Below are 20,579 nucleotides of genomic sequence, written 5' to 3'. Positions count from 1 at the left end.
GTAACTGAAATCTTCTGGGCTGATCTGACAGAGTTAATTAAAAAAAACAACTTAATTAAATCATGTGTTCTAGTTGACATAATATAATTATAATTAAGTTGTTCTAACAGTTCTGTTTTTGGTGAAGATTCCTCGCTGTTCATATTTTGTTTTTCAGCTCTTAACGTTTATTTAACCAGGAGATGGGACTCTTGAGATTTAATATTTTTAAATTTGTGGAGGGATGGAGTGGAGCCAGTAGTCAGTCCAAGATTCTTGCACAAGATCAGCCCAGTTCAGCAACAGTTCAGTCTCTATCTTATAGGTTTATCACTGATATGTTTCTTATTTGCCTCCTCAGTAAAATCAAGGACTCAGTGAACATCTGCTGAGCTTCTGTCTACTCCCTTCTTTTCTTGCTTTCTCTCAGCATCGGACTCATCTTTACTCACTAGTGTTAACAGTCTGGAAAACCATAGCGGAATTACTATAATGCAAATAGCTAGAGAATTATAGACTTGAAAACTCAAATTTCTTATTTCATATTATTTACATCTGTGTGACTTCAAATATATAACATTACTAGTTAATGAGCCTTGAGCCTTTATGAAAGAAAACATGTAGATACTTTTCCCACTACTTCACAACCCTCTTCTAAACGCTCAAACCTCTTCTAAACGTCTTGCTAATCTGGCTGCCCTTCTGTGAGAAGCAACACTTCCCTGCTGCCACAGATAGCTATTAAATCATCAAGTGTTTACTTTAAACAAGCAAACGCTTCCAGTGCAAGCTGCTAACCCCATCACAGTTGGATTGTGATGCCAGCAAACATGGCCAAATGTCAGGAGTGACTGTACCTCCAAGCAGACGTCAGGACTCAGGACTGAAGAGTAAGCCCCAGCTTACAGATCAAATACAGCGTAAGGCACATCATCAAAAGGTGACATCTTTTCAGTGGATAAAGCCTGTTCCTGTTGACACGCAATGTTGTGTTTCTTTGTGTAGTATGTTTTCAGAGAAAATCAGTTTCAACTCAGTGTGTCATAAAATAAGAGGTAAATATGATCATTACTGTTACCATTGCATGCTGTGTCATCAAATTATACATGCTTACAAAGCGCTGAAGATTTTAAAAAGTTCCCGAGTCGAACTGTCTGTCAGACCTTGCCATATGTTGGGGTTTATGGTTTACTTCTTTTGGGGGCAACTGTTTACCATCAGCACTTTAAAAATAAGTACTTTGGTGTAATCTTTATTGAGATTTTAGACTCTTAACTAGTTTGACTATAAAAATATTTGTATGACTGATCCAGGAAAAGTCTTTGAATGAGTGAATGATTTGGATTTTTCATGTTCTTTACCAACAATAAACTATTTTAAATTATACCGTACTTACCCAGTTTTAAAGAGTAAAGATCTCCTTTTTATTTAGTGCCTGGAGGAGAAGAGGCTGTACAAACTGCAGAGTGAATCCTTCACGTAGTAAACAGCTAGCATCTAGTGTTGCCAAGAAACTGCTGATAAGATTTTTCAGCCTAATTTGATCGTGTTTATTAGCTGGAATGGGTTGATATCTGTTTAGCAACCAAAAACAAGTTAGAGTTTAAGTGAATGGTGACCTGCTGTGTAAACAACTGTGTAATACTTCACAATCTGTTGCGCTAATTACGTGTTAGCTCTGCTCTAGCTTGCACATGTGGCCACAAGCTAATAATAGCTGGCAGCTAGTCAGCAAGGCACTTATCAAAGGGCTGCTCACTACAAAACCTTAAAAACAGGTGTTTTATTTATTTATTTTATTTTATTTAGAGCTGAGCAATGTTCCCTCTAAACAAATTTAAACAAATCTTCATGATCTGTGTAGTATGTTAACACTATTGGAAGTAAAAATAACTTGAACTCCAATTTTGAAAACACAACTTTCTTTCTTTTTTTTTATTTTTTCTTTTTTTTATAAAGCTCTGACTTGTATTATGAGTGTGAGTGTGTGGTCTGGGAGAGAGTCCTGTAACTCTGTCTGCAAAATACAGTATATAATGACCAATGTTGCGCAATTGATTACCCTGGCATTTCTCCTGCGGCGTTGGTATCAGTGTGTGAAGAGTGGGAGAAGAGGGTTGCATTGACAATCCTCTTAATATCACCAACCATTCCCATTTTATTCCGGTGTATCCATATAAATGGCCCACCCTGTATAGTGACTGCAGCTGTTTACCTAAAAATGCAGCCAAGGCGTTTTTTTTAAAAAACATTTCAAACAGAAACATTTACACAACATTTACAGAACAATCAGCTGTTCTGCATCAAATTTGATGCCAAACAAATTATTTGTGCCACTCCAAAAAATTATTTCTGTCCACTATGAGATAAAGGAGAACAACAGCCTGTTACCTGCAGGCCTGACATGAGATGTATCACTGCTGTAACACCTGTAACATTCAGCAGTCGCCTCATTGTTCTGACGCACACAACAAAACTATTGACTACACTACACACTAACTACACAAAATTTGTGTTAAACGTCGCAAATGTCTCACATCTCAAAACATCGCCGTCACTCCTAAAACTTCCCCCTTTCTAAACAACTAAATGCCATGTTTTGATTGGTCGACATGGTACATTTTTACACCAATAGGAAAAGGTGGGGTTTTTGTTTTTGCTCACAGGCGGAGAGTGCTTTTGAGCGTTTTCCTTATAAAACGCAGTTTTTACCGTTTCTTCCCGCAGTAAATATAAACAATAGGAAAAAAAAACCATTGCATATATATATATTTTTATCATAACTCTGGTTTTACGTGGCCTATCAACACAATTTAAAAACTGGTATAAAGGCCACATTTTTTCCGTCAATTGTTCCGTCTGTCCTGCTCACATCTCCAATGGTTGTACACGTTGTCATTAACGTGGCTTCACTCCACATCAGCCACATAAGGACGCTGTCATAGCCTGTCAACCACGTTGATTAGCTGCGTATATACGAATGTGAATCGTATCATTGGCTGGACTATGGGATAAGGCGGCATCATTCTAATCCCATACGGGAGCAGCCAGTCACTCACTGACTAACACTGCAAAACAGAATTGTTAACGTTTTAATTTTAATTTCAATTCAGGTTAGATTTTTTTTTGTGCGCAACACAGATTTTCTGTGCGCAGAGACCGTGCCTGCAGTGCGCAATTGCACATGTGCGAAGCTTAGAGGGAACATTGGAGCTGAGTAAAATGTGAATATAAATTAAATGGAGAAGTTTTGCTCACTCCCAATTTTGTCTTTTGGTTTCATTTAAAGTAATGTAAATAGTAATTCCTCCTTTGATCTGAGCAATGCAGCTCTGCAGAATAAACTCCCCACAGAACCTGAGTTATTTCAGGCTGAGTCCATCCTGCATCCTTAAGCCCTCACAGGGCATCCTGCCAGTCTGATTTGCCTCGCCGACCTGCTCGGGACTCTCCGGGTGAGACTGTGCACGTGTGCATCCATGTGTTTCCATTCAAACAATCGTGTGCATGTTCACGATTCTTGAATGTGAGTGTGTTAGGTAGATAGAACCTAAATAATCTGCTTCCTGTTTCATGTGTGTGAAACACATGTCAGCTCAGTCATTCAGAGGACCGCTGCTCCTCCACACTGAAAGGAGTCGGCTGAGGTGGTTCAGGCATCTGATTAGGAGGCCTCCAGAATGCCGAGGTGTTCCTGGCATGTTCTATCACGAGGAGGTCCTAGGGTAGATTCAGGACACCCTGGAGCAGTTACACATTTTTGGGTGGCTACATCTGGTATACTCCTGGGCACTACTGGCAGAGAGCCAACAAGCACGTTTTTGTACCTTTTGGTGTTTTTTTTCCTCTCATGCACAAAATATCCAGATTCTTTTTAGGCGATGCATCTTTTTATCATGAAATAACAACTACATTTTGGCTTTATCACTCTTTGATCCTGATCCTGATTAGACTGAATGTCTAACTGGGCCTTCACTAAGGTGGGTGCCAGATAAACAGTCTATGCTTAACCTCGGGAGTGGACTGATGTAGCATAGTGAGACATTTACATTTTGAGTTGATGTGTCGAGGATGAAACTGACGACAGTGACCTCACTCGCACCGTGTTTACCTGCGTGAGCGTGTCTGCAGTAAGCCCGTATCAGTCTGAGTTTGATGTCTGCTGTGTGGCTGCTCTAACAGGATTATCCTGCTCCCAACATTCTGTCTATTCTTACACCGCTTGTCTACTTAAACCTCTTATCCGTTGTGCGAGGAGCTGTGCGATTACGGCGTTCACAGGCTAACAAGTTCATTTCATCATCGCCTATAAACAGACCCTTTAGTTGCCTTGATTCGATTTATCAGTCATTATCTCTGCACTGCTGTAAGCATCCCTGTAATCTCTGCTCCTCCAGGTTCTCACACTCCCGAGTTCCCTCAGTGTTTTATTAATAACAACTGTGCATTTTAATAAAGATCTGCATCGAGCACTAAAGGCATGGCACACACAATACCTGCATCAGGGGTGGGGAACTCCAGCCCTCGAGGGCCGGTGTCCTGCAGGTTTTAGATCTCACCCTGGGTCAGCACACCTGAATCAAATGACTAGTTCATTACCAGGCCTCTGGAGAACTTCAAGACATGTTGGTGAGTTAATTTAGCCATTTAAATCAGCTGTGTTGGATCAAGGACACAACTAAAACCGGTCCTTGAGGCCTGGAGTTGCCCACCCCTGCTCTACATGTCACTCCTATGTAGTGTAATAAGAGGGAAACAGGCCTTCTTGGTGTTTGTGCTGATGTTGGGGCTTTAGCCTATCCTGTGCACTGGAGAAGACAGAAAATGTTTGATTATTTCAGTTCAGGCCATCTATGCTGTCCTTCTCTTTCATGTTTCTGCAGCAACTTTTGTCTAACTTTTCAATCAACTAGTATTGTACCTACACAAATGCAGTACTAGATCTGAGGCTACAAGTCTTGTCTTTTGGAGGACTGCACACAAGCACATCTGCATTGGTTGTGTATTCACAGACCATTGTAATGAGTGTTGCTTCGATTTACGTGTGTTGTTTGTGCTGATAGCCCATCACATCATGTTATGGGAATATACTGAGAGAGTGAGGTTGTTTCATTTGACATCAAAGTGAAGTTGATCACGACAGTGATTGTTTACCCTGTTGTGTGTGAATGAATATCAGTCACTAACATGGAACTTGGTTCATGCTATTTGCTAATCAGAGCTTTGTCAGCGTCATTAACAGTATAATAGATGGACATTGCCGCAATGACATCACCGAGGTTTGCGAAATCCCAGTAAATCCCCGAGATGATGTTTTTGGCTGACCACTTTATCAGTTAGTGAGTTAGTTCAACTCATCAGCCAATGAGCTGGATCATCCTCCTTTCAGTATTTTTATTTTCCCGCTGACTTCTAGATAACCAGAAGTGTTTCTGCAAGTAACTTGGCTTTACTTTTCAGACCTGGGATGTACCTCCATCTCTCTGCTGTATATTATCAGCTTGCCTTGTGATTCGTTGGCTACTATGACTGCAGCACCGGCAAACATATTTGCTCTCCCATACATTAGACAGGCCCATCTCAAACTTTTAAAGTAACACATACACTCCTGTGAAAAGTACACCCCAGCGATTCAGCAGCTTGTAGAGGCGCCTTTAACAGCAATAACTTGAAGGAATCATTTCCGTTTCAGTTTGTGAGTCTCTCACGTCGTTGTGGAGGATTTTTTTTTCTTCTTTACAGCGTTGCTTCGGTTCATTGAAGTTTACATGCATGCATTTAAGGTCTTTCTTTACTTTTTCAGCCATTCTGTTGTAGATTGGCTGTTGTGCCTGGGATCATTGTACTGTTGTATGATTCAGTTTCAGCCAACTTTTAGCTGCCAGACAGATGGGCTCATATTTGGCTCTAGAATACTTTGGTATGCTGAGAAGTTCATGGCTGAATAAACAATTACAAGGTGCCCGCGGCCTGTGGCAGACTGCTGTGTAAACACATAGTGAGTGAAGAAGAAATACTTAGTAGGGCTGTGCGATATGACCAAAATCTCATATCCTGATATTAAAACATCTATCGTCCGATAACGATATAAATCACAAAAATGTAACATTTTCTGTAAATTCTGTGAATCTCGGGCAGCTCGACTTGCGTGAAGTGTTTCCAGCTGCGCGTCATGTAGCTGGAGTCGAGCGTTTTACCTGATGCATGAAACTATACATTAGACATAAGTTGTAACAGCCGTATTTATTTATTACACGGCGTGCTGCGGTTTGCCTGTTCTAAAGTTTGAGTCTAAGGTTTATTTTTTAGCACCTGGCGGCTGGAAACCAAACAAGTTGCACTTGTTCAGTCTTTTTCTAAGTGTACTGCCATAAACCTACATATTCAACATGCTAACAGAGGCCTGTAGAGTTTGAGATGTAGCTTTTGGATTTTTGGAGGGTTTGTTTGAGCACCTTCCGACCTCAGGGCGAGTTTGCTGGAACGTGCACTCCTGGGAAGGTTGTGTTAACCAAAGTAAATGCTTTTAAAGGGGCACTGTAACACCAAGGGTGTATTTGGTTTTCACAGAAGCGCACAGAGTTCTGTGAAAACTTTAAGATACCCGAATGTGTATATCGACCCTATCTTTGCAATCTAGGACCTCAGATGCAGCTCAGCTTTCCAAAACAGCCAATTGGTTAGGGATATTTATTATCCCCTAACCAAGGAATTTTGCTTTTGTTTCAATATCTGAAAACATCCCATATTTTAGATCCATTTTCGTGTTCATTTGTTGTTTCACAGCATCGCACAACACTGGTGCAAATGTTGCAGAAACCAGGCTTCTGTTGTTCGCCCTAATGATGAAAGTCACATCATCTTCCTGTTTGGATCTCAGATACTATCAGCAGACAAGAATGTGTACTTTAAATAAATTACGACTCGCTGGAGGCTCCAGTTCTGCTCCAAACATGAGTTACAATGTTAGCGCATTCAGATGTATTTCTCTGCAGTTCTGTTTGTGCAGGAGAACAAACAGTAAATCAGACAGATGCCGTTCTTATACATTTTAATCACGTTTCAAGACAGTTTAGAATTTGTTTTAGCTTTATTTAGTACAAAAAGAATGTGTTCAAGTGAGGAAGAGTGATATAATAATATTTAACACTTAAATAAGGCATAAAATAAATAGTACTAGTATTATTTCCCTATTTTTCATCCATATCGTCTATTTGGATATTCTGGGCAATATGTTTGTTTTCTTCTTTCTACTTCATCCTTGTTTTCTCTGTTGTTTTTATGTGTTCATCATTGCTGGCAAGAAAATAAAATTTTCTCCTCATTCCTCAGAATCGGCTCCCAAGGCCTTTGGTATCCCGCTCTCCCAGGTCATCGCCAACGACCGGGCCTACAAGCGGCGGCAGGATGCTCTGAAGGAGAGCAGGCGCGACTGCCTCGACCTGGAGGCGAGCGTCCTGCGATTCAGGGCGGAGAAGCGTCAGTTCTTCAATGGGAGCAGACCTCTGGTCAGCTCCTCGTCCATCACAGGAGGAGGTCCGGGCTCGCCGTCTGCTAACTCTGTGGCACCGGCGCCAATTTCTGACCCTCAGAACAAACCGCTGTCACCCACGTTTCTGGATAACACCGGACGAGGACAGAGAAGGGTAAGATTTCTTTGAGTGACAACACACGCACAAAAACAGTGGACATGTGTTTCTTTCTGCCAGATTTAGTCTCATTCACCGTGAGGATTACATGTACGTGCTGTACTCAAGGCCTCCACACTAATCTCTGAGTGCATTTCTAGCTTTTTTTAAATATTTCCACAGCAGTACGTTTGTAGTAAAAGTGGTGTGTGCACCTACATTTCTGTGTGTTTGTGTGTGTGTGAACCCGTCTCTGCTAGAGGCCATTACACTCTGTAATTTCTTTTCATGCTGATCTGGAACCAGTGGTTATGTAAAGCTTGTAATGAGTATGATTACAGCCATATAACTGTAATCGAACCTGAACCAGCTATCGAGTGCAGGGATAAGAGTCGGTCATTGAGATAAACAGCACACACAGCGCTGCCTCAGTGGTAACATTTGGTAGAAATGAGACTTTAATGTGATTCTGATGATTATCTTCATTACTCGTTATGAAACATGCATTTTTTTGTGTTAAATTGTTCTTTTAATATTAGTCTTTATAGTTGTATTCTTCAGCACTTTGGTCTACCAAGTGTTTTTTAAGGTGCTATATAAATAAACAATGAGGATGATGATGATAAATGGTTATTTATTGCTAATCTGGGAATGGATTGTATTGTAACATTAAAAAAACAATTTCTGTATAAAACGTTTTGAATAATTTCTGTGAAAATCTGCCTCCAGTCATCACAGGCTGCATCTTCAGGTCAGATATATTAGTGATCAGTGGGAGCAGGCACTAAATCTACTAACACAGTGTTTGTCACCAGGAAAGGCCTTGGTATGGAAATCTCTCTGCAGCGAAGCAAGCTGCTGATTTCCTTCTTATTGCCTGTTTTTGAGTGGCTTTTGATGCAGCTTTTGGAGCAACTGTGGGCATATAGAACAGCTACATACATCTCTACATACAAGTGCATTTTACAGGCAAAGAACAAGTAACAGGCAACTCTGAGCCTTATAATCTTGCATAAATGTGCCACTTTATGCCATACCATAAATACTAAGAATGCTTTTTTTGTTAAGGATATTGATTTTCCAATAAGATTACTGGTGGAATGGAAATGTCTATAGCATTGCAGGTCTTTGTTTAAAGGAAATAAACATGTGGAGATCTTGAATCATGAATATATTATCATGAATAATAAAGCAGCGGGAGCTCACTGGTGTTGTCACTATGTTGTGTCTGACAGGAGAGTAGTGCAAGAGAACCTGCTGTAAGGACACCTTGAAATATTATTTGATTTTGTACAGGGGCAGCGATGACAGCATTAGACAGTGTTATGATGGATGATAGACAGGGATGGTCTCTCTCACATAAGTATTACAGCTGTGCAAAACACCGAGCTGCACATGAAGTGGCAAACTATCCTGGATTTCAAACAGAATGACATGGCATAGCAGGTCATTTGCAGACTTTCGCTAATATTCAAAATGTGTTTCTGATGAAGGTTAAGATTAGAAAGAAGCAAATCATTAGATCAACAAAGGTCAGCTTAAGTAATATTTAGGAGTTTCTAAATGCATGAAGTCTTATGGATGATCCTGATTTGCAGAAAGTAGGAAAAAGTGGGCCTGTTGTGGAGGGCCGCACCAATAAGTAGGACTGGATAATTTGTTTTATCAAAGGATGAGAAGCCGGGACTGTTGTGAAGGGCTACACCAATGTGAAAGGGTGGGCACTTAATATTTCTAAGGGGTCACATGAATAACTGGGACTGTTGTTGAGGGCTGGAGCAATAAGCAGGGCTGGGCAATTAATATTTCCAAGGACTGATAGTTAGGAGGACAGGGGGACTGTTGTGGAGAGCCACACCAATTAACTTATAAAGGCCCTCCACAACAGATCCAATTTCTCATGTGGCTCCTGCCCACCTGCTCAGGATATGTGGTTGTCTGCCCTCATTATCAGCTGTGGCTTGTCAGTTTCCACCTGTCACAAATTTTGCTATCCACCTGTCAGTCAGAGTATTCGATGTGTATGAACATAGTGAATATAAAGGTAACACATTACTTTTTTATGAAGTTATGATGCTAATCTGTTGGTCACCCAAAATCCCATAGAACACCTGGATTTGCCCCAGAGCGCACCATTTGGGAAACACTGGCCGAGACCCCCGAAATGAAGAAAATTAGGAGTGGAAGTTGAAACAGTGCATATCAGATTGTATTGCACAGTTGATTACATAAATAATGAATAAAAAGCATGGAAATGATGGCATAAACTAGTGTAAGTTTGCAAATAGGGGTGGCTTTTCACCGATTTTTGCATAAATAAGGCGAAACTGCACATTTATTGTAGAAAACACAAATGAGTCATGTTCAGATGGAGGAAATATCTTCTCATTTCTGCAGTATGTTGCTGGACTGAGCTGTGAGGAATTTCTTGATGTTCCTCCAGAAACTATTTGCAGGCCATAGACATGTGATTTATATTTCTGTGGTATTCGGCTCCTCTGACATTTACTGCATGGTAACATCAAGACAAGCGATAGGAGCTGACTCTTCTCCTCTGCTGGCCTCTTCTCCTGCCATCTATCTTCAAATGTACTTTCCATTTTCTGTCGTCAGCGTCCCTTTGTCTTTCTCACATCTCATTTTCCTCTCTCGAGCCTGCGCTGTCATCTGTTGTGAGCTTTTTTCCATCCCATTATCACCTCATACATATTTGCCTCAGCTTTCAGCATCTCTTGCTTTTTTTCACTGCCTTTCCTCGTTGTTTTCTGTGCTGGAGCATTTGACCTCACACGCTACTTTGTAAAACTGGAGTTTAGTAATTAATTATGGATGGACAGTGGTACAAATGACTATGTGAGATGAAAGTCATAGCTAATAGTGACAAATCGACAAAGAAATACCACCGATCGTAAAATTTTCGCTCATTTTTAGTGACCTAACAACACTCATTCACACCACTTTCAATTGCAGCACACGGTCGTTTTAATGGAAAAAGCCCTAGCTAACCCACAAAGAGCTACATAGCTTATCACCAAACAGCACTCAGTCAAACTTCACAACCAGCTAGAGAACATGATGAGATATTTAAGCGCTATAAAGGAAGTTATCATCTTTAGGGACCGGTGGAGACCAAAAACTGAGCTAAAAAGAGAATAAATATTGTACTTTTATGTAAATTATGAACATATTATAGGCATATATAAAAATTTTTTGCTCCACAGGGTGGTCTATCAGTGGACTCGATCTCTGACCTTGTAGAGAGTCAGTCTCGCCTGCTGGAAGCGCTGCAGCTTTCCCACCCGGCTGAACTGGAATTGATCAAGTCTCCGGGTGGCAGCTCGTCGGAGGGGAGGACCCAAACCAAGCTCAGCCTCAACCCCATCTACAGACAGGTGCCTCGGGTGCTGGAGAGGTGCTGCAGTCACATCGAGACCTATGGTGAGGCTTTAAGTCCCCCAATTTTTCAGCCTTTCAGTGTCGTTTATTTGAGTCCATCCATATGTAAATTTTTAAAAGATGGTGTGTGGTAACATTTTGTATTCCAGGTCTTCAGACTGTGGGTATCTTCCGAGTCGGCAGCTCCAAGAAGAGAGTGAGACAGGTTAGGATAATTATTCCAATTAATTTAATTAAAATAATAAATTAATTTAAATAATTTTTATTTTCCACTAATAATATACCATTAATATTCTGAGTTTTTGTTGTTGTTGTTTATTTGGGGTCCAACGCCTCCTGGTGTGCTGATAACTGAGGAAAAAAGCTGGAAAAAATATACAGAAACTCGTTCATTCACATTTTCCCTGAAAAAAAAAAACGAGGATTATTGCCAGCAGTAGAGGAGTGGTGTAGGTCTGCATGTCCCCTGATTCACCGTCGTGTGTTTCCTGTCGGTCTAAGCTGGATGCACGAATATAAAAATAATCTTTGAGCGAAAAGCTGATGATGTGTGAGATCCTGTTTTTGAGAAATGTGTCCATCGGGGAACCGTGGCCCCGTCGTGACCCGAACATGAGTTTGAAGGCACTGTCGTTGTTGTTTTTAAACACTAATATGTGTTTGTTTGCGTGCGCGCTCCTCAGCTACGGGAGGACTTTGACGTGGGCGTTGACGTCCAGCTGGATGAGGAGCACAGCGTCCACGATGTGGCAGCACTGCTCAAAGAGTTTCTGAGGGACATGCCGGATCCTCTGCTGCCCAGAGAGCTCTACCCCGCCTTCCTGCATGCCAATTGTATGCATGCACCCCCCCCAATACACACATACAGACACACACAAAAACACACACCTGGCTTTAATGGTTGAGTTTCAGTTTTTGTTTCAGTATAATTAGTGATGTGATGGGTAACTAACTTCCTCCTCTTCTTCCTCCTCTCTGGGCCTCCTGCAGTTCTGAGAGGAGCAGACCAGCTGCAGTACCTCCAGCACCTCCTCTACCTGCTGCCTCCCTGTAACTGCGACACACTGCTGCGCCTCCTCACCTTGTTACACACCGTGCAGAGCTTCGCACAGGACAGCATAGGAACCAACGACGAGGAGGTGGGACCAATGACTGATAAAGTCTTCCTCAGCCTTTGGAAGCTCTCGTAGTAGTGGCATCGAGGTCGAAGCCACACAAACACAAAATGAAAGCATTCGCCCTAAAGGGCAGTGTCAGTCCTTCAAGCTGACAAGCGTTTCCTAATCGAATTCCATCCATTTCCAGTAAAAAACACTCGTAACAGAGCAAAGAAACAAAGAAAGTTGGCACCACAGTGCAGTAACTGTTCCCACGTTCAAAGACAGAAGGTGGTCGTTGGGGGTTCTTGGTTGTGGAGGAACTCATTGCATATTAGACTGTGTCATTAACCTTCTTATTTTACCGCCATGTTTCTCTTAACATTCAGATTTTATGCTTGTGATTTATTCTTTGGAGGAACGCTGATTTTAATTTTTAAACTACTGAAATTTCTTGTGTTTCATAAATATTATGCACATAAATGTTGTTATTATTATTGGTAGCACTTTATGATATTGCCACACTATTAAACATTATTAAGGTATTAGCAAGTGCTTACTTCATCATTTACATAGCATGACTCCTCCCATATATGCCATTTATAAATTCAGATATTTTATCGTGATTATGATTATGTGTATTACTGGCAGTGATGAAGTAACAGTCATAGCTGTACATGGTGTAACAGTAACAGATGGATACACATATCTGTATTTATAAATTACATCTTAAAGTCTAATCATGTACAGTGAATTAAGCACTTGCTAATACTTTACTGATGCTTACCAGTGTGGCATTATTATAAAGTATTACCTTATTATTATGAGTAGTAGTACTCGTAGTATTTTCCACTGCCTAAAGGTATCATTTAGATGTGGGCGGGGTCTCAGAGGCTAATCTTCCACAGTTTCACGGTTCCTCACAAACACAGGCTACTCTGTTTAAATTGCTAAATTTGAAGGCTAGCTGTGTTGTTTCTGGCTGTCACGGTACCACATTTTCTCCATAATATTATTAAAGAAAAATCATGTTAATGATTTTGTTGGCTGTCCAGGACATAAAATTAGTGGAGAGAGAGTCAGAACTCTGCCAGAATAATTCCTCGGCTTCTTTTTTGGTTGGCAGATGTTATTAATGTTGTCTTAGTGGTCGTCCTGAGGGTTAGGGTCTTGGCTGATACTTAACCAGATTACAAATGCAAACATTTCTGACTAACTGGCCTTTGTGAACACAGAGTTTTTAAGGTAAGTCCCTCAGTAAGTTGCACCTCTACCAGATGCTTTTGGGAGCTGTCGACAAGCAAGATGAAATGCAGAAAAAGCATGTTTAGTCAGGAAAACTGTCCAATTTGTCCGTTTTGCTTTTGTGAAATACTGGAGAAAAATACATTGCATGAATATTCTGGTGTTGCTTCATTGCTGTCCTGACATTTATGCTGCAGCTGCTTGTTGGTTCTCAGTAATGTAAAAAGAAATCCAACAGGATCACGTTTCGCAAACTTAATTTACCACAGCATATTCCATCACTGCACTTTGACCTCCATCACCGCCTCCTCTTCCTCTGCTCTCCAGATCCCCGGAAACAAGATGACGGCCGCTAACCTGGCCGTGATCTTCGGGCCGAACCTGCTTCAGAAGGAGCGCGGGGGAGACGTGAGCCCGCAGGTGATGGGCATCGAGGACAGCACGGCGATCATCAGCGTCACACTGATGCTCATACAGAACCACAGGAGACTCTTCATGGTACTAGAAACTCACAGCGCTCTTTTGTCATTTGTGGAAGTGATTCAGAAATCTTTTATTATGTTACGCTCATTTCCAACTCGGCGTGTTTATTCTTGGACTCTACTAGAGCAGCTTTGCAAAGTTCACAATAATCCTTATTTATCTTATATCTGACCTCCCCTTTCTCTAAGTTCACTTTCTTCTGATTGGCTGCCCCTCAGGGCAGAGGAGGCTCTCTCATTAACACTATGTTAATCTGAAATGAGAGCTTATACTTAGTGCTCATGGTTTCAAAGTGTCAGACTAAATATTCATGCCCTGGCGACCCTGGCCACCCTTATTATCGTCCAAGTTTGTCCAGGATCGACTGACTCTGCCCGTTTCCCCCAGTGTGACTCGCCCTCACCAGACAGCTGTGATGTTCCATCGGTCCTGGAGATGCTAATTATTTTCAGTGATGCTTGAATCTGATGTGTGTTCCTGCAGGTCTCTGCAGAGCTGCAGCAGGAGGTCCTGATGAGTCTGATCCAGACGGACCCGGACATCATCGACTACCTGCTGCGTAGGAAACTCAGGTAACCGTGACAGTCAGTGGATCAGCCGTCATCAGATCTGGTGTCGGTTATGTTCGTCTGCACTAAGAAAGCTTCAGTTTAACGTGCGTGTTTCTGCTCTGTCACAGCGGCAGTCACCTGACGGTGGAGAGCGGCAGCGAGTCCACAGGTCGCAGGGACACGGGGGCGTCTCTGGACTCAGTGGGAGCCTCCAGCGGCAGCCTGTCCCCACTGGAGCCCCCGTCACCACTTTTCCCCCCGGATGGGAGCGGCGGTGATGGCAGCCTGACCAGCGAGGTCTTCCTGAACGTCCTCAAACTGAACCAGAACAGGAAGCGGCAGGACACCAGATACGGTACTATGGTCTGCTTGAGTTTTTGTGAATGTGAGGCTCTGAAGACCTGAAGGAATTTCTCATTTAAAGTTGTTTCTTTCAAAAAAAATTCAACATTTAAAACATTTAGATTAATGACAGGAGCAGGAACGATACCACAACGCAAGGTTTTGAGGTTTTCAGCTGTGGTCCTTGGTTAGTTTAGCATCTGCTTACTTGTCTTTTCAAGCAGTTGTTGATTTTTAGGTAAATTTCCTGCCTGAGACAGGAGTCTTTAGAAAACCCTGAAACACTGCTCTGCAGTTTCACCACCATGTGTTAAAGCCTCTCTGAAGGCAGTGTAATGTAACACAGACCACACGCTGGCTGCTGGAGGTTGTGGACGTTTGTGGGAACGATAAGTGGGCCAACAGCACCCCCTAGTGGCGGCGGGCGATGCTGACACAGAAGTTGTTTTTAACCTGTTCTATCTTAAATTTGCTTGGCAATCTGAAACATGTAAGAAATCCGGAAGGAAGGGGGCAAATACTTTTCACAGCACTCTATGACTCATGTTACACAACTTTAAGATAATAAATAGTTTTTGTCTTTCAAGTTCTGAAACCGTGTCCTGTTCTTGGTCCTGCAGGTGAGGTCCCTCCTGGTAAATCCATCCGCCACATGCGTCAGTTCCACTCCCACCACAACCTGCTCAGCCTATCCCAGTCCTCCTTCTCTTCCTCGTCCTTGTCCTCGTCCTCCACCCCCAGGCTCAACGCTCAGGACTCGGATGCCCAGGACCGTCGAGGCCCGGGTCTGAGCTCCGCGCTGAGCTTCTCTCTGAGCTCGAGTCTGAGCGGCTCGACCGAGAACAGCATCTGGGTGAGGCAGACGCCGCAGGAGGAGAGCAAGCCGTCGCCGACCACTAATTTCTGGGACTTCTTCACCGGGAAAGGTTCGGGCTCAGAGACGATGGTATGATGAAGGGAGAGGAGAGAAACAACCGGTCAAGTTCCAGATTCACTTAAAGAGACGCTTACTGGTGTAAATAATACAGGTCTCTCCCTGACATTCCCACTTGACCTCATAACCGTCCTGCTGTGGGTTTTCCAAGCTGGAAGTTGGAATTTCCCACGTTTTTTGGCCCCTCTTGCACTCAGCATGGGTATGAATGAAAACTAGAAGAAATGAAGGACACAAACTTCTGAGACACAAAAAAACGAAGGAAGAATAAATCAGTGAGATTACCTGAAGGTGGATCCACTAATAAAAACATGTACAGGATGGATTCATATTTTAAACCCTGTTTCTACAACTGCATCTTCTGACACTCAGTGTACAGAAATCATACCAGGCATACTCCGTTTGTTTGTTTTTTCCTGCAACCTGCACTAAGCTGCTTTGGCAAATGTGGTGTAGCCGCTTAACATTCAGTAATGATCTCAAACACCCGCAAAGTGTGTTTCCCCAATGAGCACTGCAGGGCAAAAAGCTCAGTGTGATTGCATCTGCAGTAAATTTGGTTAAAATGTCGATTATTATACCCGAATATGTAATTAGGATGTTTCACATTGAATCTGTGCCCCTGAAAATGGTTAAATAGCTAAAAAATGTACATAAAAAAAGGCATTTTGAGAAGGTTTTCACCTATAAATCAGCCCTTAAAGCTGCAGCAGGCGGCTTTTGTTTCTCCCATCAATGGAGACAAAAAAAACCTAACATACGCCTGTTCCCCCTCTGGGTTATCAGGTTTTAGAAAGTAAAGTGCGGGACTTTGGCCAAACATGAGTGTTTGCAAAACCAAACAACAACAAAAAAACCCTGATCATTGCCATCAAATCATGCTAGGAGTGGTGTTTTAAGCAGCACAGGCAAGCTAAGCACAAATAAATAGAAACAGTGGCATTGGTGTCGCTCACTTACGGTATGTAAGGCTAAGTATAAATTAAGAAGCCTGTTCAGGTTCCCAGTCGTCCAGTTCACGATGGTCCAGTCACCTTCTGTTCAAGCTCTTAAGACTACAAATTAAGATCTATGCCGAAGACTTTAACCTGGGATAGTTGGGTTCAAACCCAATATGAAGCCAAAGCTCAGCACAGGTTTATGTTTTATGCTCTAAGAAGAACTCTGTTGGGTCGGACTTAAAACAAAGAGCCCCTGATTTTGAGAGGACTGTTCTTTATTTCTGCCTACTTCAGCTTTAATGGTAAATGTGTCAGAGTGAGTGGAGTCGGCCAAAGATTGTCTTCTTTAGTTTAAAACAGTAAACTCTGTCTATTATTCTCTGACTTCACATCCATATTTTAATTCTAGATTCTGCTTGAGTAGCTTTACAAATCGTGCAACCGCCTCAGATCATCTTCTGTCTGAAACAAGTATTTTCAGTCCCCGTCTTGAGAATGTGGCATGACTGTGTCATCCGGACTGTGTCCAATGCACTTGGAATCTGTTTCCTTTGAAATGTTGCTTTAAAGATGAAGACCAGGTCTGCAACCACTCACAGTCAGTTGCCGTCTTCAAAGCAATGTTAGCTCATCTAGGCAGCAATAAGGCGGAGTCAGCCTGCTGTCAGTTTGGGGTTGAGATTTGTGATAAGATGGCAACTAATTATAATAAATCCATGAACATTGCAAACCTGTTGCTGTCTATATAAGCAGAAATTCTAACTGACATTAACTACTTACATTCAGTGTCCAGCCGGAACCTCAAAGATTTAGATTTAAAGCAGAAATTCCTCCACAAATAATGACGTAGTTGTTGCAGGACGGCAATTTAACTGCAACATCACATAGTTGCTCAGCAACCAGGCTTTTATAAAGGAATATAACCAGAATACATACAGCTGGAAACCAGATGGTAATCCATCTGCATTTATAAATAAAACTGCACTTATTTGCAAACCTCTTCCAGTCAGTCAGGAAGGTTGCCTCCAATTTTTTGTGCAGTAACCTTGAAATCAAATGGGTTTGATTTGAAGTTGAGGATGTTCATTGCCCAACCTCTGGGTGACCATTTGGTTGCTGCAACTTCCTGCAATTGACAGCAAAAAAAAGATGCAATCGTCTGGCAACCAGTGAGAGGTTTCCATTCCTGTTTAGTATGACTGAACCATAAGGCAGGTGGGTGAAGCTTTAAGGCAGGTGTGCCTGAGCTGAGTATCAACCCTCACTGATGTCATACTGATCCAAGGCTGATTAGCTGGGGTTTTTTCAGGGATTATTTTTACATACTAATTATACATTTGATTCGTTGGCCTTGGTGTCTGAAACGTTGGCTACTTTAACAGTATGACATCTAAAATCTAAGAAAGTTTTCTTTTTCGTATTTTAAAGCAGCTCAGAGGGACTCCTGCTATTATCAGCAGCACATCACACTCACACCAGTTTGGTAATATGGAAGTCAAAAGATTGAAAATGGAGCCAACGCTGGTGGACTGATCAGAAGTTTCTTTTATATAATGAAAGTTTACTTGTAATCACTACAAGTTGTGTTGCCTTTGAGTTGTAAGCAGTTCTTTTCACAGATTGAGTCACTTTAAGTTCCCCACTTGTAAATAGCAATGAAGTCTATCCAGAATTCACCAACTTTTGGTATACTGTATTTTTTGTAAACCAGATTTAACATTACTGTACCTCCATATGTCACATCATATCAGTACAGAGATGTGTTCCCAACCAAGTCCTAACATTTCCTCTTAATACCAACATAATGTGATGCACTGAGCGGCCCAGTAAAAGCTGCTTTTCTTATTTCTTCGATCAGAGAGGAGAAGCAGCCCTTCAAACTTGTCCGTGGAAGCTTGTTTGTGCCACTATAAAAGAAAATGCCATCCATATGTCAATAAAGTATAACCCTCGCTTACCAATAATTGCTATATTGCTAATTGTTACATTTTATTCATTTGTGGAACTTCTTCCTTTAAGGCACCAGGTGTCCATCTCACAATTTTGGGTTATCACCACAAACCCTACCTACTAACTCTATCATCTAAAACAATAGTGAATTCAGTGTTTCAAGTCATTTACTCGATATCAAGTTTAAAAATGTTGATATATGGTTAACAAAAATGTTTTTGTTGGGGTTTTTTTCTGTCACAAACAAGCTTCCATATATGCTACATCTTTCGGACACAAACATTCTGACTTGCATCAAACCCGTGTATAAATGCATCCATGCCTGCTTTAAAGGTTATTATGATGTGTCAAAATTCATTAAACCAACAGGAAAGTACAAAGATCCGTCTTCAGCAAGATTTCACAGGTGTTGTTGCCCTTTTTACCACAAGAGGGCGATATTTGCCAATTCATTGCAAACGTTAACATCGCCAACATACATGGTTTTTCCTACAGTCTGTGCGCACACTCAGTGTACAGACGAACAAAATAGGTTTGGGAATAGTGCCAAACAACTAGCAACTTGTTGTACAAAGATATATATTTTTGTTGTCGTTTTTGTATCCGGTTCTAATTTCTGGACTTGTGCACTCCGTCCTTCACCCTCAGCAGGTGAATGTATCATTTTTTTCTGTCCCTGTAAAAGAAACGAGGCATTTCTTTTTCTGTATTGTTGTAAAATCCATCAGTGTTTGTGTGAACCTGCTGTTTGAGAATGTACCACCTACCTGCAGAGAATTAAATGTCAAACTGCCTCCTGTGTCATTGTTTACTGCTCACGGTGCAGCTAGAGGAGTGGGATAAACGCACTGAGTCAGTGCGCCGCTTCAACGGCTTCTCGGAGCTGGAGTGCGGTCATGCTTTTGGCATCGGGACAAGCATCTTAAGTGCAATAATGTCAGAAGACAAAAAAGCCTCCAGGGGTGGATGATCTCACACAGAATAGGCAGGCAGAAAGCTTTTCAGCTTCCATTTAAAAACTGGAGAGCTCTCTTCTTTTTTTTTTTTTTTACGAAATGCCTGCAGTCAACCAGTATCCTCAGTTTTATATGTTTGCATAACTTGACTTTCAGCACAAAATATCAGGTTTGTAAACTGCGTCACTGTGGATCCTGGACCATCCAGCTGTCTGCCGATGCTGTGTTAACTTGAAGTAGCGGTTCCCTGCTTTTCTGGCTCACGGCTCCTTAACTTGAAGCAAACTTTCAGGAAAACTGAGGTTGCAGAAATTGCTGGTTGTGGCAGCTGAGTGAAGATGAGCTATGGGCTTTAACCCAGAGAGGGAAGCTTAAGTTTTTGTGGGGTTTTTTAAGTTATAAAAGGGGGGGGAAGGGTTTAAAATGTGAAATAATTTATATTCACACAGTTTTCATATGTTTTAGGGTTTCTGCACCTTTTTCTAAAACAGTGTTATACAATACTGACTTTATTGTGCTATGCTGCAAAATAAACCCAATCCCCCCATATTAGGACACTTTTTTTTCTTTACATGTACCAGGTCCAACTGTCCAAATAGAGAGAGAGGACAACTATGACTCTCAAGCAGGCAACAAACAACCTCAAGTCTCAGGAGGTTAATTTTGTACAGCAACAAGTACAAATATTAAATAAACTGCAGTTCAATCAAAATGTGCCTAATATTTTGGCAGGAATGATGACAGTCACGGTAGACTGGCACAAACAACTGATTGCAGGTAAATAGTTGTTTTCTGAGCTTCTACAGCAAAAGCTTTTTTTTTAAAAGAAATAGTCCCTTTAACCTTTCAAGCATCTTTTTCTTAAATACTTCAGTGGAATTTATTTATTTTTTAATTTTTCAAGTTTTTCACTGTGCATCCGTTTTTAGTTTTTTTAAAACCACATCATCAGAATCCTCTATTTAAATCGACTTTAAATATGGACAGCGCTTGTAGAGCACTCGAGCAACCTCTCATTTCTGCATTTTTTGCTTCCAAGGAGCCAGACTGTCTTGTAATTTTTTTAAAGTGGTCTTG

The 20,579-nt window shown here is 41.6% G+C and overlaps 1 protein-coding gene across 4 annotated transcripts in view; it reads left to right on the top strand.

The window, feature by feature from the left end:
• Positions 1-19,340, top strand: part of arhgap36 (Rho GTPase activating protein 36) — a 75,500-nt gene extending 56,160 nt beyond the window's left edge. For all 4 annotated transcript variants that reach the window (XM_040031192.1, XM_040031314.1, XM_040031111.1 and 1 more), the window contains exons 4-12: positions 7,312-7,625; positions 10,829-11,045; positions 11,153-11,208; positions 11,687-11,837; positions 11,994-12,142; positions 13,673-13,843; positions 14,312-14,400; positions 14,508-14,734; positions 15,342-19,340. In XM_040031192.1, coding sequence (XP_039887126.1) covers positions 7,312-7,625; positions 10,829-11,045; positions 11,153-11,208; positions 11,687-11,837; positions 11,994-12,142; positions 13,673-13,843; positions 14,312-14,400; positions 14,508-14,734; positions 15,342-15,673 — 1,706 coding nt within the window. In that variant the 3' untranslated portion in view covers positions 15,674-19,340. The remainder of the gene's footprint in view (positions 1-7,311; positions 7,626-10,828; positions 11,046-11,152; positions 11,209-11,686; positions 11,838-11,993; positions 12,143-13,672; positions 13,844-14,311; positions 14,401-14,507; positions 14,735-15,341) is intronic.
• The last annotated feature ends 1,239 nt before the right edge of the window (positions 19,341-20,579 follow it).

Source organism: Simochromis diagramma, unplaced genomic scaffold (assembly GCF_900408965.1).
Source record: "Simochromis diagramma unplaced genomic scaffold, fSimDia1.1 OVJJ01000382.1, whole genome shotgun sequence".
In the NCBI taxonomy this organism is placed as follows: Eukaryota; Metazoa; Chordata; class Actinopteri; order Cichliformes; family Cichlidae; genus Simochromis; species Simochromis diagramma.
This window is presented reverse-complemented; position numbering and strand designations above follow the sequence as displayed.